This window comes from Lissotriton helveticus, chromosome 7 (genome assembly GCF_964261635.1).
Source record: "Lissotriton helveticus chromosome 7, aLisHel1.1, whole genome shotgun sequence".
NCBI classification, from domain to species: domain Eukaryota; kingdom Metazoa; phylum Chordata; class Amphibia; order Caudata; family Salamandridae; genus Lissotriton; species Lissotriton helveticus.
Genome location: NC_136068.1, coordinates 506744941 through 506762244, shown reverse-complemented (window position 1 = coordinate 506762244; position 17304 = coordinate 506744941). Strand labels below are relative to the sequence as shown.

The following is a 17304-nucleotide window of genomic DNA, read 5'->3' as shown; positions in this document are numbered from 1 at the left end:
GGGTTTCGAACTCAGAGCTTAAAGCTCACTTACCCTCCATGCTGAGGTAATGGCAACAAGAAATACAATAGTCTCAAGGGACACTTGTGCAAGGGCTCAAAGGGAGAACCCATCAAGTAGGTTAAGACAAGATTGAAGTCCCATTGAGGCACAATAAAGGGAGTGGGCGGAAACTTGTTAATAAGGTCCTTAATGAACCTTAACACAATGGGCGACTTTGAACAAAGATGGTTGATCCGGCAAGCAAAGGAACGCCGGCAAAGCCAATAAATAGCCCTTCACAGTAGCCACAGCAAAACTCTGCTGGGCTAGAGAGAGAGCAAACTGAAGGATGTTGGATAAACGAGCCCTCAAAAGATCAATAGAATTCTCCCCACACCAAACGACGAATTTGGACCACCTATAGGAATAGATAGACTTGGTGGACTGACGTCTGGCGAACAAAATAACATCCACCACGTCAGGCGGGAGAGAGAAAGAATTCAGGTTGCCCCATTCAATCTCCAGGCATGAAGGTGTAAGCTCTGGAGGTGGGGGTGTAGAACCTGCCCCAGCAACTGCGAGAGGAGGTCTGCCCTGAGAGGGAGACGGAGCGGAGGGCACGAGGAGAGGTGGAGAAGATCTGTGTACCACACCCTTCTTGGCCAATCCGGGGTGATTAATATGACTTGGGCGCGGTCTTGGCAAATCTTCCTCAGAACCCGAGGAATAAAGGGTATGAGAGGAAACGTGTAAAGGAGTCGTGAGCCCCAACTAAACTGAAACGTATCCCCCAAATCTCCCTGCATCAGATACTGGAGACTGCTATATGACGGGCAGTGAGCGTTCTCATGAGTGGCAAACAGGTCCACCTGAGGAGTTCCCCACATCCGAAAGACGTGACGAACCACCTCCGGATGAAGCCTCCACTCGTGGTCGGTAGAGAACTGCCGAATCAGACTGTCTGCATGCACATTCAGAACTCCGGCCAGATGATTTGCCATCAGACAAATCTGATGGTCCTGAACCCAGGACCAGAGATGCAGAACCTCTCTGCAGAGACAATGTGACCCCACTCCTCCCTGCTTGTTGACATACCACTTCGCGGTAGTGTTATCCGTGAGGACTTGTACCGACTGACCACGAAGGGAAGGGGGAGGGCCTTGAGTGCCAAACATATCACCCGCAATTTCAGAAGGTTGATAAGAAGCAACCTTTCCTCTGGAGACCAAAGACCCTTGATCTCCAGGTCCCCCAGATGAGCATCCCACCCTAAAATGGATGCATCCGTTATCACTGTGGCCACTGATGGAGGTCGATGGAAGGGCTTTCCTTGAGACAGATTGCCCTCCATGCTCCACCAAGACAGATCCGCTGCAGCTTCTCTGGAGATCCTCACAGACTCCCTGAGATTTCCGTTGTGCTGATACCACTGCCTGCAGAGGCACCACTGGAGCGCCCTCATGTGCCAGCATGCATGGTTGACCAAAAGAATGCAGGAAGCAAACAGACTGAGCAGGCAAAGGACATTCAGGACTGGAATGACCGCTCCATTGTAAAACAAGGGAATCATTTCCTTAATGTCGAGAATCCTTTGTGGAGGTGGTAATGCTTGACACACAGTAGTATCCAGTACTGCCCCTATGAACAGGTTGCGCTGAGAGGGCACCAGGTGAGACTTGGGCACGTTTATAGAGAAATCCAATTTGTACAACAGCTGAGTTGTAACCTGCAGATGATGAATCACCTTCTCTGGCTACTCTTCTCTGATCAGCCAGTCGTCCAGATAGGGAAAAACTGGAATCCCCGACCTCCTAGTATGGACTGCCACCACTGCCATCATCTTGGTGAAGACTCTAGGTGTAGTAGTAAGTCCAAATGCGAGAACCGCAAACTGATAATGTTGCGACCCTACCGTAAAACGGAGATACTTCCTGTGCGACTTCAGGTTCGGAATATGAAAATATGCATCCTGCAAGTGGATCAACACCATCCAGTCCTCCTGTTGCAGCGCTTGAAGAACCTGCACAAGGGTGAGCATCTTAAACTTCTCCTGCTTCAGAAAAAGGTTCAAGATCCTGAGATCCAGGATTGAACATAGCCTGCCATCCTTCTTGGGTATCAGGAAATACCAGGAGTAGCATCCCTGACCCCTTTCCCGCTCTGGAACCACCTCTATCACACCTTTTTCAGTAATGATAGGACTTCCTCCTGCAGGAGAAGAAGGTGGTCCTCCGAGCAAGCCCCTTGGCAAGGAGGGTTATTAGGAGAGAATTCCCGAAAGGGAAGAGCATACCCATTTTCCACAATATTTAGAACCCAAAGGTCTGTAGTGACCGATTCTCAATCTTGCAGAAAATGGGTATGCCGACCCCCCCACAGGACCAACATGATCCAGAATGGTGGATCTAGGGCTGCTTTGCTGTGGCAAGAGGGGGGAGGTAGAGGAGGAGGAGGAGGGCTGACGACCTTGTGGACAACCTCTGTTCTTGCCCCTGTAGGTCTTATACAGGGTTTGCTGCTGCTGTTGCTGCTGAGGTTGCCTGTAGGTCCGAAAGGAAGACCTTCCAAAACCCCTGTATCTCCTGTAACTGGAGCCTCTAGGCTGTGCCTGCCAGCCCAAGGACTTAGCGGTGGCTTTGCTGTCCTTGAATCTTTGTAAAGCTGCATCCGCTTTTTTTCTAAACAACCCAGAACCATCAAAAGGGAGGTCAAGAAGAGTCACCTGAACATCCGCAGAGAACTCCGATGACCTGAGCAAAGTACTTCTCCTTGTGGCAACCGAGGAACCCATTATTCTAGCTACAGAGTCAGCCATATCCAGACCACTCTGTATCACCTGTCGTGCAGCTGCCTGAGTGTCCGCTAAGACTTCATTAACAAAATAATTTCTGTCCTCATCAGATAATTTAGGAGCAAGCTGTTTCGCTGAATCCATAAGGGCGTGTACGTAGCGGCCTAAAAGACAGGTGGCGTTTGTAGATTTCAAGGCCATACTAGCCGATAAGAAGACCTTTTTAGCCGATTAATCTAGCTTTTTTGAATCTCTGTCTCGAGGGATCTGAGGAAAATCCCCAGATTATCTCTTGGAACAAACTGCTTGAACCACCAGGCTCTCAGGAGAAGGATGGGAAGTTAGAAAATCCGGGTCTCTAGGGGCTACTCTGTACCTTCTGGCAACAGATCTTGAAACTGCCGGAGCTGAATAGGGCTTATGCCAAACTTCCATAACTGGTTCTGTGATAGCATCATTAAATGGTAATAAAGGTTCTATCACAGTGGAGGGTGAATGTAGAACCTCAGTCAAGATATTAGATTTATACTCAGCTGTAGGAAGCTGAAGGTCTAGAAGTTCTGCCGCCTTCCTAATATCAGAGTGTTAAGGGGCCACATCCTTAGAGGGAACATCAGCAGATGGAGAAAGTTCCCACTCTGGGGATGTATCTAATCCACTCATCTCTTTCAACCTTCAAATAAATCTTCTGACTCTTCCAGCTCACCTTCATTCCTGCCCGATAGCACTGCTCCTCCAAAACTCCCTGTGCCTCTGGCCTCGACCTTATCCTCGGCACCGGTTCGGCGGCACCAGACATGCCTCCGATGGAGCCGGTATCGGCGTCGAACTCGGATCCAGTGGCACAGCCTGAGTCGAGTGAGGTCGGGACCGACGGTGCCGGAGATGAAGGAAACGGCGTAGACGTCCTTGGTGCCAGAAAATGCCAGGATGGAGTCGCTGGGAGAAATGGCATGAAAGGAGCCTGAGCGTAAGCTTGAGGAACTCCCAAATTAAAAGCCATCGGATCTATGGGACCCGAAGGTGCTCCAGAGGGGTACATAGCCCTTGAAAAGACTCCATACATTGCATTCAAGTAATGTGATGGATCAGTACCCGGGCCAGAAAAGGGTTGATAGGATCTTGGAACATTCTCAGGCTGAGGTACCGGAGTCGAGCCAGCCGGCGCCGATGGTGGAGCCAAAGGAACCTCTGTCTCATCAGGGACCTGTACTTCTTCAACCGGAGCCAGAGACTGAGCCGGTGTCGGAGAATGCACTGGAGAGGCTACAGGCGAAGTCGAATGGACAGGAGAACCTTGACCTGAGCCTGAAGGAGAGACAAAGTCCTTACGATGCCGAGGTTCAGGTGACGTCGTCTTCAGAGTCGAATCCTTGTCCGAACGGCGCTGAGAGCTATGTCTCTTCTTCTTCTTGTGCTTCTTTGACTTTGAAGCATGCCCCGACATCGACTTCGACCTTGACCTCGATCTCGACCTTCTATGACCTTTTTTTTCTTTCCGCATCTTAGCCATAAACAACTTGGCTTCTCTCTCCTTTAAAGCCTTAGGGTTCATCTTGCGACAGCAAGAACAACCCTCGACATCATGATCCGATGAAAGGCATCAAACACAATCCTCCTGGGGGTCCGGGATGGACATATGTCCCCCACATTCTCGACAAGTCTTGAAACCTGACTTTCTTGAAGACATCTTGAAAAAGATACAAGTGAAGCAAGCCAGAAACACAAAGTAACTAGAAGAAACACAGAGAGTCCCAGAAAACCGTTTGCGTCAACGGCGCGGAAAAAAGGGAAATGACGTCATCACGCCGACAAGGCTCTCTTATGGCTCCGGTGACATCAGCGGAGCTGCAAGCGGAGCCATGCTTCTGTGACGTCGTCCTCGTTGGCGTGGAGAGCTACAAAAAATTTCTGAATGCTGCTGATGCAGGGGATATTCACAAGGTGAGGAATCCACTGGTAGATGTATCCATCAGAAATACCTATTAGTGCACTAGTCAACAACATGCACATACGACCACACCTGACTCAAGACAAATATGATCAATAAGTCCAAAAACTATGTGAAACACAGTAGCACATTATATCATCTATACAGTATATACAAAAAGCCACTCTGAAATGAGAGGTTCGGCAAAAATACACAATCCAGTGAAAACAGGGTACTATGCCACCAACACAGCACCGTAGGTGACTTGCCGTAAGAAAAAGCTGCCTGACAAATGGTATCACACATAACTGACACAAACAACAGGCATAATTCCTCACAAATTGAGGAATGCAAAAAATAATAGGCACATCCTCTCCAGAAAAAAGATAATGTCAATAAGACAGAACCACTTATATCAAGAATATCATAGGAAGAAGAACTTACTACACAGTAAAAAAAATCCTCCTATAATAAAAGTGTCTCCCAAGACTTGTATAGCTGATTGGCAGCCTTGTTGGAGACCAAATCGGACTGACACCCTACGGCATATTGTCTGAGGTCAAGGACAACAAGTCATCAAAATTACAATGGCTTTGGGACAAGTTGGCCCAACCCCTGTATCATAAACCTTTGGCTGCCAATTTACAGCACCACAATGTGATGCAGGGATTGGAAATACCTGTAGTTGAGGTACTATGTATACCTTCACTAGACATTGTTCCTTTGCCATAAAGGAAGAACTCACAAGTAAACAGCATTCAAATAATGCAAGCATCTGCTCAATGCTACCCTTCGCCACTTTCTTTGGGGGGGTCTTCCAGGGTTGCCTTGAGGACCTGTTTCCAGCCAACCTACTGTGACGAATTAGCAACTCCGGACATTCAAGCCTATTATACAGCCTCACACTTACTTATCGTAAATGATTGGTGGTACGGGGATAGGTTGGAGCCCGCGTATACCGTTGAGCGCTGGCTTATGGGCACTTAATCACGACATTCCGTCTTGTATGAGAGCGCGGTTCAGAGGGCGCTGCCCCCTGCAACTGCCACGGTTTCTGGACTCTGGCGGCGTAACCTTCGGCAACTGGGGTGGTAGGGTAGAGTAATGAAGGAGGCTCTTCTCTGGGACAAAGGCGTCTTGCCACAACTGGCAGGTCTTCCTGGCTTTTTGGATGGGATAGAATAGGTATCTCTACTGTTGGGGATGTTCTTCATGGGCAAACGCTGAAATCCTTTCAGGATTTGCAACAAGAATATGTGAAGCCTAGATCGCAGTTCTATAAATATTTGCAGTTCCGTCATGCCTTCACGCCCTGAATTTAGCCCCATTGAGGCTAAGGTGTTTATGGGGGACCTGGAGGAACACAAGATTGCGAAAATCTATTGCACGATAGTTACCAATAGCCACACGACACTACTCCACACGAGGGAGGCTTGGTAGACTGATCTGGGCCCACTAGACGACGAAGATTGGACCGAGGCGCTGGAGTCCCTGCGTGGTGCTGCCATTGCGGCGCGCCTGAGATACATACAGTTCAAATACCTGCACAGAGTGTACTACACTAGGCACCGGCTGTGGCGGGCGGGACTAGTCGCCTCCCCGCTCTGCTTGAGGTGCGGGCATTTGACGGCACTTTTCTCCACACCGTCTTGTCTTGTACATCCCTTTTGAAATTTTGGCATGGTGTTCTCTCTTTTTTGTCATGGGTACTGGGGTGGGATGTCCCTCATACACCCAGATTGACCCTCCTGCATATCATGGATGAAATAGGGGGAAATATATGTTAACTGCGTTTGTTGCTACTGGGCCTCACACTTGCAAAGCGCGATATTATGAAACATTGGAAAGACACCTCCCCACCTTCTTTAGAGGTCTGGAAAAAGGGCTTGGATTTCTGCATGGGGCTTGAGGTACTTGTCTTCGCTGCCCGGGGCTGTGCATGGAAACATCCCAAGATATGGAAGAGATGGGCATACTATAGGGGGATTTACCTGGAGCCTATTGCTGATTCACCGGTGGAATGACTTGAATAAGAATGCAATGGGGGGATTTACAGCTGATTATGATGGAGATTTTTGGTATTAGACGGATTTCCTATGCTTTATATTTATTGTAGGTGGGTGACACTATGGTTACGAGGTTTCATGGCCAGTTGTCATGTACAGAATCTTTCAATATGTATCTTAATGCAAAATGTCGACATCAGTATCCGTGATTTGTATCCAGCTACAATTTTGTGCAACGCCCTGCCGGGCGCCCTCTGGCTGTTGACAATAACATTTTGTTGTGAAAAATATAAATAATGCAATCATATACTCTGAGCCAGAGAAACGCTTCAACTTGCTGAAGCATCCCATTACTCCAAGAGTAGAACCAAAGAGTCACTAAACACCAGCCTACAACTGGCATAACCATATGTCTCTAAAAGAAGACTGAAGAAGAAAGCTATGCAACTTTCATACTGAACTACTTCGAAGAAGCATGCAACAGACTCATTTCCATACAGGAAGTCACTTCTCTAAATGATAACCTATAGAGCAGAAAGCTCATTCTCAGGTGCCAGGGAACAAAGGGAACCTCCCTCAGTCACTTACATCAATACACAAATAAAAAGTAAAATGGAACTGAGGTTAAAACCACCGCTCCTCACCGGAGTACTTGTGGTATTACTGAGACCGAAGCGGGACATAAACACTTCCTAATAAGGCTAATCGTTTATGCAACAAAAGCATATATCCCAAGCCTAGGGACAACCAAAGCAACACAGTGACAGAAAATGTAGGGCTACGACTCCATGGAAGCATCTTAAGGCTGCATCTGCCTGATCCCCATAAAGATGGGCACCATCAAATGGTATGGCCACAGCCAACTGGAAAGCTCCCGAAAAGCCTGAAGATGCCAACCAAGCCTGAAGCCTTAGCGCCACTGCAGATGCCATGGCCCAATCCACAGAATCTGTTGTGTCTATGCCACACCTTATGGTAAGCCTAGCAGCCTGCTGACCATCTCTATACATGATGCCTACCTCAGCACGGAGGTTATCGGGAAGAGATGGGAGCAGTTCTGTAAAGAGTCGCATAAAGCATGGGATACACACCCCAACACACAAGACGTGTTGGTGGCTCTCAATGCTGAGCTGGCTGAAGCAAATATGTACATACCACAAGCATCATGACCCTTAGCATCCTTACCCACTGGAGTCTTAAGAGTAGAATCTACATTCTGAGAAGGCGTTGCAGCCTGAGTCACCAGGCCACTAGTGGAAGGATATCTATGCAAACAAATTGGGTCCCCAGGTGCAGGCAGATGTCTATGTGCAATATCATGGTCCACTGTGACCCTCGACTCAGGCTGGGCCCAAGCACGTAATAAAACATCAAATAAGACCTCACTATACGGAAAAACAGGCTCTTCTCTCGTCTGTCCCAGGCAAAGGATTTCAAACAAAGGGTCTGTAGACCTCTGAACCGTGGGCACTGACATGTCTAAAACTGCAGCCACTTTGCCCAGCATATCTGCAAAGGAGAAACTTGCCTCCATGGCAAGACTAGGGGGAGAAAGAAACCCTGAGGGTAGCAAAAATTCCAGCCCACTAACCTCACCAAGAGCTGTAAGCCAGCTCTCCTCCACCTGAAACGCACTGGTGTCAGAAATAGGCTGAAGAAGTCCAGCCCCAGTTGATACAGGTGGACATCCAACGCCTCTCCCTGAAAAGTGTCCAAAAACTGTACAATCCCATCAGGTTGCATAGACGACGCTGCATCCGACGCCATATGACACTGAAGTGATGTCATCAAGTCATCGACTGGGGGAGGAGAGGCGCCTTCGACCGGCATCGCCAGCAGAAATGTCAGAGTCAGTTGACCAAACACCAGCGTCCTAGGTAAAGATCCCGAAGGACGGTGAGCCTGCGCCAAAGCAATGCCAGCTGACGTTGAATGCCGTTGATCCATCGACTCCGATGGCACAACCGTCACCGAGGACAAATCTTCTGACGGCGCCTCACTCACCTCCTTGAGGCCCAGAGGCGCTCCAGAGGGAGATGGGGTCCCAAAGATGAGGTGTAATGAATTATAATATTCCCTCATCGACGCACCGGCTCCCGGAAACACGGGGAGACACGGTGTGGAGTCATTAACAGCTTCCTCAGCGATCGAGCGTGAGGAGCAATGGGAGATGGAATCATCACGCTGTGAAGTCCGATAACGTCGCGACTTTAACCGTCCCTTATCTTTTGACTTCGGCTCCTAGATCGACCCCGCAAATGCTCTTCGCGGGACGACAAAGATTGAGGCTGGAAAGCCTAAGAAGATCGCTATATACGCGCTGCCATCAACTTCAAACGCTGCTCCTTCAACAACTTTGGCTTTAGTTTGTGGCAAGAACCACAATCCTCAGCATCGTTGTGCTCACCTAAACACCACATACAAATTGTATGCGGGTCCGTCATTGACATATGCTGGCTACAAAAACAACTAGGTTTGAAACCTGTGGACTTTAGACAAAGGTACACTGTTCCACCGACACCAGGTGTCGAAGTAACTCAAGAAAAAATAACCAGAGGAACCACTTCTCCGGATATGAATTACAGCGCAAAAAAGAAGAAACGGACATCCACATGCCAGAGGGGACTTATAAGGCTCCACTGACGTCATGACCGGAGTCACGGTTATCGCCGAGACATACAAATCATTTTATTTAGTTTAATATTATTTCCCATGCAATTTTCTTACAAGTCACTACCTCCATTATTTTCTATGTGAGAGTGTCACAGGACCAGTGGTTGGCCACGCACGGTGCTGTATATACTTCACCTATGAGCTAGAGCAATTTGCTACTGTTTTTGGGCACTTTATGGCTGTGATAAATTTAGAAGTGCGGTTTTTTAACAGCATGGAGCTTCCTCATTTGTGGATGGCTGTACTTCTTTCTCTAGACCCCTCCATAAGCTTTCCTAAGCTGCCGCTCCTTACCCATCCCTAAAGCCCTTCCATATAGTAGTAAGTATATCCCTTTTGCCAGCGACTCCCCCCTGTCCATCCCTGTGAAATAGTAAACTTACATATGTGAAGATCTCCCCATAGAAAAGATAAGATAGGTGGAGGAGGAGATTTACACTCTTAAGAGTGTGAATAGAATTTTGTAGTCATTTACTAGTATTATTTAGTATTAAAGATGCACTCCAAAATGTAGCATGTGAATAGGTGCCAATATTGCCGGGAAGCAGTTCTAAGAACCATGTTTGTATATTTGTTACAGTTTGTATGCCTAATTCTATCACAGATGATCACACAAAGTATAAGAGAGTTTGTTTGCATTCTCATCCAGCTTCTAACAGGGTAACATGCAGGTGAGATTTCATTAAACATGTAATAAGCTAGACAGCTTTCTTACCTGATTGAGATGCATATTGAGTTGTGTACCCGGCCAAACCTGGAAAAAAAAGTGATCAATATGTACTCCACTAGTTATACAAACAATCAGAAGCGTGAAATGTATAATTGAAAATACCCTGCTTAGGGATTTTGCTGGAAACAATAAAATATAAAGCACAGCAGTGCCTACTTTTCAAAGTATATACAACACAAGCCTTGTGTGTGTTAACTTGGTCACTCTTTGTGTGCTGGCATGTGGGAGGAACTTGTTGGCTAGAGAACAGGCCCACTTTAACCCCTTAACTGCTAAGGGATTTCCTGACCCAGGGCCAGATTCATAATGGTATACCTACACTTTTGTATATGTTTACACTTGCTGGAGTATCTTTATAGCTTTTTGGTATCCCCAAACCTACAATTGTAATTTTACCACTAGCAAAATTACTAAAAGTAAAAATGCACTCATAGTTTGTGAATTCTAAAACAGTAGTAAAGTTACAACAGAAAGTGTAAACTTACACAAAAATGTAAGTTTGCCTTTGGGAATCAGGTCCTGTGACTCAGGCCTACGGGGCCTTATTCACAAAGGTAAACTTACACTTTGTAGTAAGGTTAATATTCTTTTAGTGTTCACAAACTATGGGCCCAGGTCACAAAGGAAATCTGAGACAAATGTCTAACCTTCCGACATTTGGTATTCACAGAGGTCATCACAAGTCGTATCTTTATGTCTGATGTCGGGCCGGAACGTCCAGCTCAGGACGAAATCTCCACACCTGGGGCATAATCTCCAGCTGGATGAAATGTAATCAATGGGTCGGAAAGCAATTTTTACAAAAAGAAACATTAGGAATGTGACATAAATCTGTGAGTACAGGATGCCCTGCTTGCTGTGAGGGATTAGGTAAACATGAGGGACTCGTGAGTAGGTTGGTCGGGGTATAGTCCCAGTCTAGGTCTGTCCCCCCGTTGCGTCTCTTTTTCCGCTTCACGGTCATTTTAGATCTAGCATTAGGAGCTTTTGCTTCTGTTTTCTCGCCACTAACACTTTCATCCGTCAGGCTTGACGTAGTGTCATCAGACCACTCTGCTTCCTCGGAAAAGGAAAAGAAATCACTAGGGTCTTTCTCAATGTCAGCATCGATGTCAATATTGAAATTATTTTCATTCGTTTTACTCGAGTCAGCCTTGCTAGTACTTACAGCTGTACTTATAGCTGCGCTGGGGCCTGCTAACATAAATTGGGGGTTTTGAGATGTTTGGGGCATTTGAAAGTCTGAGGCCGATTTCTGCCGGGGCTGCATTTGGTCATTGCTTCCAGAATTAATAGCAATTAAATTGAGTGCCCCCCCATCCACTCCTATCCCAATGCCAACGTCCCCTATCGTTAGAGAAAGAGGTGGCTGCATACCTTCTTTTCCCCTGACGTCCATTTCCCGGGGAGCACTTCCACTGAAATCGGGGGCTGAAGCTTCCCCAACCTGCTCTCTTGGTGTCACTGGGGTCCCTGTAGTCACTCCTTCAGGGGTATTTGGGGTGATGAGGCCTTCTAAGTGTGTATCCCCCACACTAGGGTTTTCATTCGCCAGCTCCGCGGACCGCTGCTCGCCGGGGGTTGCAGGCTTGCTGCACTTCCCATCACGATCCGAAAGCAGTCCTGGGGCCCTGCGTAGCAGATCCGCCACGATGAGCTGGTCAGATTTCCCTTCTGGGTTGCGGCTGCGGCTCCTCCACGCTTCGGCGTTACAGCAGCCTGTGCAGCCTCTTCTGTATTTCCTCCATCCGTCCTGCCGGCACGCTCCACGATCTCCCGCTGTGCCTGTCTCGCAGCTCTAGCCCGAGCCGCAGCCGTTGCTGAAGCCGCGGTAATCTTGGGAGCCATGTCCGCGTCACCTTTGGCTTGAGTGCATCCCACAAGGTAGGTTCTGGTGCTGAATCCTTCACTCGCCTTAGGAATCATCTTATATATGTAGCGAAGGATCACCAAGCCGATCACCGTGCCAAAAGTGACTATTCTGTTATAAACCGGCTTCTCTGTTTCTTGACATTTCTCTTCTGGCATCTCCACCTCCAACTCTGATCGTGTTTTTTTAGGTCTTGTGACCTATCGATATGCGCGCATCGAGCGGAGCGAGAATTCAAGCGGCGAAAACATCATGAAACCACCAGCTTTTTGCTGGCGTTTTCATGGCGTTTTCATGCAGTTCATGTGAACCACGTGTTCAAACATGAACGCGCATCAGCCTCCCTCCATTTGCCGCACAGCACATCAAAGGGCTTCGCCCAGCGTGCGCTCTGCGGCTTCTCCTCCCCTAATTAGTCATTTTCGCCGCTCCCCTGCCCGCCGTCTCGCATTTCTCCTCCCCCTCCCCTTCTCTGCCTTCCTTTCCCGGCGCACGCATTTTTTTTTTTTTACAAGCATTTCTCCTCCCTCCTCCCCCTCTTCAAGACATGCACGTCACAGAGAAACACGTGCATGCACAAGAGCACACTTTTAGCTCATTGGCAACATTTTTCGTCCGCCCGCTTGCACTTGTTGTGTTTCTCTTTCATCAGGCCATGCACTTTGGGACCTTTAACAATATCTACGCAGCCTGCGGCCAGCTGACGTTCACTACTGAACTCTCGGAATTTTGAACCAACGAATCAATGAGCAGTCAGTAGCTCTCGCACCAAGACTAAACCACTTCATGAACATAATTTTTTATAAATTAAAATCGCTAAACGCCGGCAGCCCATTTCCACACTCTGCCGTCTCACGCCTGAGAGCACTGCTTGGCTTTGCCTAGTCATCCTTCCCACCCCCTCACAGCACAGCGCAGTCTACAAGCACCCGAGATTCTCCATTTGAGCGCAGCGCCCCACCCACCAAGACGCATGTTTACATTTAACGAATACCCCAACCAGTGAAGTGTCACGGCTCAACACGGGCGGCATTGCGATACGTGCAGTTACACCAAGAAGCAAAACAAGCATTGGCATATCATATAGGTCTCGCTTGTGGGACCTTAAAAGTATTTAGTTACAAGGATATTGTGCTGCAAAACAAAATAATTATAAGGTCCCACAAGCGAGACCTATTAGCTATGCCAATGCTTGTTTTATCAGCGTTCGAGCCTTCATACCATTTTTCAGCAGACTTTGTTGGCATACATTATGTTGGCCGTCAGAGCCCTAAACTTGTGTGTGCACTACGGTTTCAAACAAACTGCCATCTTGCCTCATGCCTTTCCCTGCCTCGCAGACCCACCGGCCCCCACCCTTGATACCGTCCTTCAAGCCATTGCATCGCATCGCGAGGAAACCTCGCAGGACGGGCGCAGGGCACAGGCAGCCCTACGTAAAATTCAAGGGGTTTTGCGCAAACTAACCAAGACCTGTAGCACTTTTGGGGATCGATTGACTGAGCTTGAGTCTAGAATAGTATCTAATGAGTCAGGGATCACTTCGAATCAAGAACGGGTAGAATCGCACAAGGCTGAGTTGGCAGAAGTTAGGTGGAAACTTGAGGAGTGCGAAAACCACCAGTGCAGAAATAACTTACGTATTTTGGGACGTAGAGGTTTAGCGCGCCCATCGTATGCCATTCACTCTGAAGCAGCCAGTGAAACCTGGAGCATACCCCAGCGCCATCCTTGTTTTTTTTGGCAATTTTTAAAAAAGTCAGGCCTGAGGCGAAGCGCACTAGGAATGAGATCTCCTACTTGTGCATCCTGACTTTTGCCACTCCACTGTCGAAAGACGGTGGAGGTTACACCAGCTACTCAAACCATTTCAGGATAAAAAGGCAAAGGCCTATCTCAATAACCCTGCACGGCTTAAAGTAATCTATGGGGGCCAAACACAATTTTTTATTTCTGAAATTAAAGTTAAAGAGTACCTTGATGGGTTAAGCTAAGTTAAACCAACCTGGCTGCAATTGGAATAATATGATGACAATATATAAATGAAATGAAATGAATAGTATGTAATATATCTAATCTAATGGTTGAGTCTCTCGGGGGGGGGGGGAGAGAAAACAGTGAAGCCTAGTATCAGCATATATATGATATGAATAACTTGGTATTTGTATGTATATAATCCGAGATTATTAGGTTGGGCCCTGAGCACGTGTTGCATGCTCATCACTACCAGACTCTTATAGAGTCTGTATGCCTCACTATGGGTGTTGGGGGTGGGGGAGGGGGGGAGGAATGGGCGTTGGAGGGCAGGGGGCAAAAACATATAAAAAAAGAAGCAACTCCAATTTGAAAACGGAATTTAAGAATGATATCACTGATTCGGTAAAACTAATAAAAGATATACAACATTTCAAGATGTTCAGACTGGGAATTCAGGCTCTAAGGAAAATGCTTAGCAAATTAAAATGGGGAAGATAACGATATGTACATGGAATGTGGCAGGGCTCAATGATAGAAATAAGCGAGCCCGCTTGAGCGAAATAATTAAGCAAAATACGGTCGACATAATTTGTCTCCAAGAGACTCACCTGCCTTGGGATAAGAGGGATTTATAAAAAATCAGTGGCTACAATCTGTTGGTCTGCTCCACTGAAACATCAAATATTCGTGGTGTAGCTATCTTAGACAAAATCCCCCTAGGAAAAGCTGTACGTTAAGGCAGCTGACATTCAGGGAAGATGGGATATTGCAGAGCTGGCCTTGGGATTAACCATTTGCTCAGTCTATGGGTCAAACCAGGATTACCCTTACATTTTTGAAAGTTTAGAATTGGAACTTGCTTCATGGCCAGGACCGCTTGTATTTTGTGGAGATCTTAATATTTCTTTAGGGCCAGCGTTTAGAAAACAGTCTCAACAACATTATTCAGGCCGTAAACCAAGAGTATTTAATGCTATTAGCCAGCTTAGAGATAGCTTTGATCTTGTGGATGTATGGGATCATGAAAAACCAACCTCATCCAGGATATACTTACTACTCACACCCCCACAATAAGTATGTTAGAATAGACTACATACTAGTCATACTAGACATACTGTCTAATCATGCAACAATGTGTAAATGGCCAAAAATAATATCCTATCATAATGCTTTAATTCTTACAACTGATCTAATTAGGTTCACTAGACAACGCTCGAGATGGACCTTCAATAGGAAACTCCTGGTTAATAGAGACTACATAAGTTATAACTAACTGGGTGCAAGGATATTTTTATATAAACAGCTTTGGTGCTTCAAGGGGGGTGGTATGGTGGGACAGTTTTAAGGCTACCCTTAGGGGGGAGACAATTAGTTATTGTGAGAAGTTGGCCTGGTATATGATGTTCACTATTCTAGTGAGCACCTTGCACCAGTCCAAACAACCCTTATGGTGGTGGTTGTAAAGTCAACCTTATAGACCAGCTATCCTAGGGGTAGCATGGACAAAAGCAGTCTTAGGCTAAACTCAAGAGGGCATGTGAAGCCAGCTGTTTTACCATATGCAATCCCGAAATATCAAATGAAAGGACACCACACAGGTTATATATTCAAAATATATATGTATTTATTTCTAAATAAATCCCCTTAACTCTTCATGAGCACAGGAGCACAAGCGTATAACAAATTACTTAATATAACATACAAAAGTTGCACAATTATGGATAGGCCCTGGTGGCCCGTAAAACCATATACTAAAATAGTGGTATAAGAACCACGTCACAAACAATGGTAAGGCCTAGGGCCTTGAGAATCGCTGGGGCTACACTGGACTAACAGTAGTTAGGACGTAGGAGGCCCACAGGATGCGGGTGCATAGTCTAAATGCACACGCGTGCACTCATAGGAATCAATGGGTGCGTAAAAGTTAGAAAGTTGCTGATTTGGAAGTCTTCTGACTGTACTAGAGCTTAACCACATAAAAATAGGACACTAGGGATGTAAATCTCTACAGGAGCACCGTAGTACTCGCGTTACCTTACCCACAGGAAGTGGGTGCATAGGTGTCAAAGTGTGTCGGGTTTCGTCATGGAGTTCTATGGAGCCTTGGAGAAAAGATGCTGTAGGCGACCAGGAGAGAAGAGTCCGGTTGGATCCAAGGGTGGATCGAAGATGTAGAGTACCTGAAAGCAAGGGGACAGAGTCTGGGTCACTAACCAGTGACCAGGAAGGAATCAGGAAGGAACCAACCGATGTCGGGCGCAATCAGGTGGTTGTCGCGAAGCTTGTCTCCGCTGCCACGTGGACCAGGAGGTATCGACGACAACAAGGTGGTGGACACGGGCTGTCCCATGAAGGCTCTCGCTGTCAGCGGTGTCGGATTTCGATTCGGAGTCAACAGGCTTTGGCAAATGCAACCCACACAGGAATCGAAGATGGCTCCTGGATCAGACCAGCAAGGTCTAATGGTCTGCTCCTTTTCAGGGGAGCAAGGGCCAGTCTGGAGCAACCAGACCAGCGTTGTAAATTCAAAGGTTTGTCGTCACAAAGGCGACTAGCCAACAGGCAAGTGACTGGACAGACGCGTCGGGCAGGAAAATGCAAAAGGGCCCCACGCAGCACTCGGTGAGTGTGGAGAGGTGATCTTCGGTGCAAAAGCTGCTCGGGCTGGGGCTTCTCAATCCCCAATGCACAGCTTCGAGGGTGCCTTGGGAGCTGCACGGGAAACACTTCGCTGGCTTTCCAAGATGGCCGGTCCCACGTCTCACGTCGCCTTCACGGGTCTCAGCTTTGCTGTGGCTGTGGATCGGGCTGTTGGAAGTCTGGAAGTCCGGGTCTTGTCGACCTCTGTCGTTCGAGCTCCGACGGGAGCAACAACAAAGCAAACCGTTGAGCGCTTGATGGTGCCTGCTTGCACAGGGTGGTCACTCCTTGACCACAAGGGAGATTCTTCAGTCTTCTACGACGAGTAGGATGTCGAAGGGTCCAGAGTTTCGTTTCAAAGTTTCAGTCAGGATTATCTAAAATCTATGGACACAGCTCCTACCTTTATTCCAAATCAAGGGGCTGGATTACCTGCTAGGTCCCTCCTATGGGTGGGACCCAGGAAGGGGGTGGTTACACCACTTTCCCTTTGTCCAGTTTCGCGCCAGAGCTGGGGCTGGAGTGCCCCAGCACTGGTTTGAACTGGGCTATGCATGGGACACCTTGTGTGCCCAAGGCAGTGTCTAGTTTCATTCAGCCCTCCCTGCCCCAATCCACTATCTCCTGTCTGGGGTGGTGCTAGCACCTCCCTGTGACAGGAAACCTTTTGTCCAGGCCTCCCCTGCCGGAGTTTCGGTCAGCAGC

General features: G+C 47.5%; 1 protein-coding gene across 1 annotated transcript in view; it reads right to left on the bottom strand.

Annotated features, from left to right (window-relative positions):
* The window catches only part of LOC144768685 (uncharacterized), a 9047330-nt gene that overhangs the window by 5520090 nt on the left and 3509936 nt on the right, over positions 1–17304 (bottom strand). Inside the window, exon 21 of the mRNA XM_078652515.1 lies at positions 10098–10136. Coding sequence (XP_078508641.1) covers positions 10098–10136 — 39 coding nt within the window. The remainder of the gene's footprint in view (positions 1–10097; positions 10137–17304) is intronic.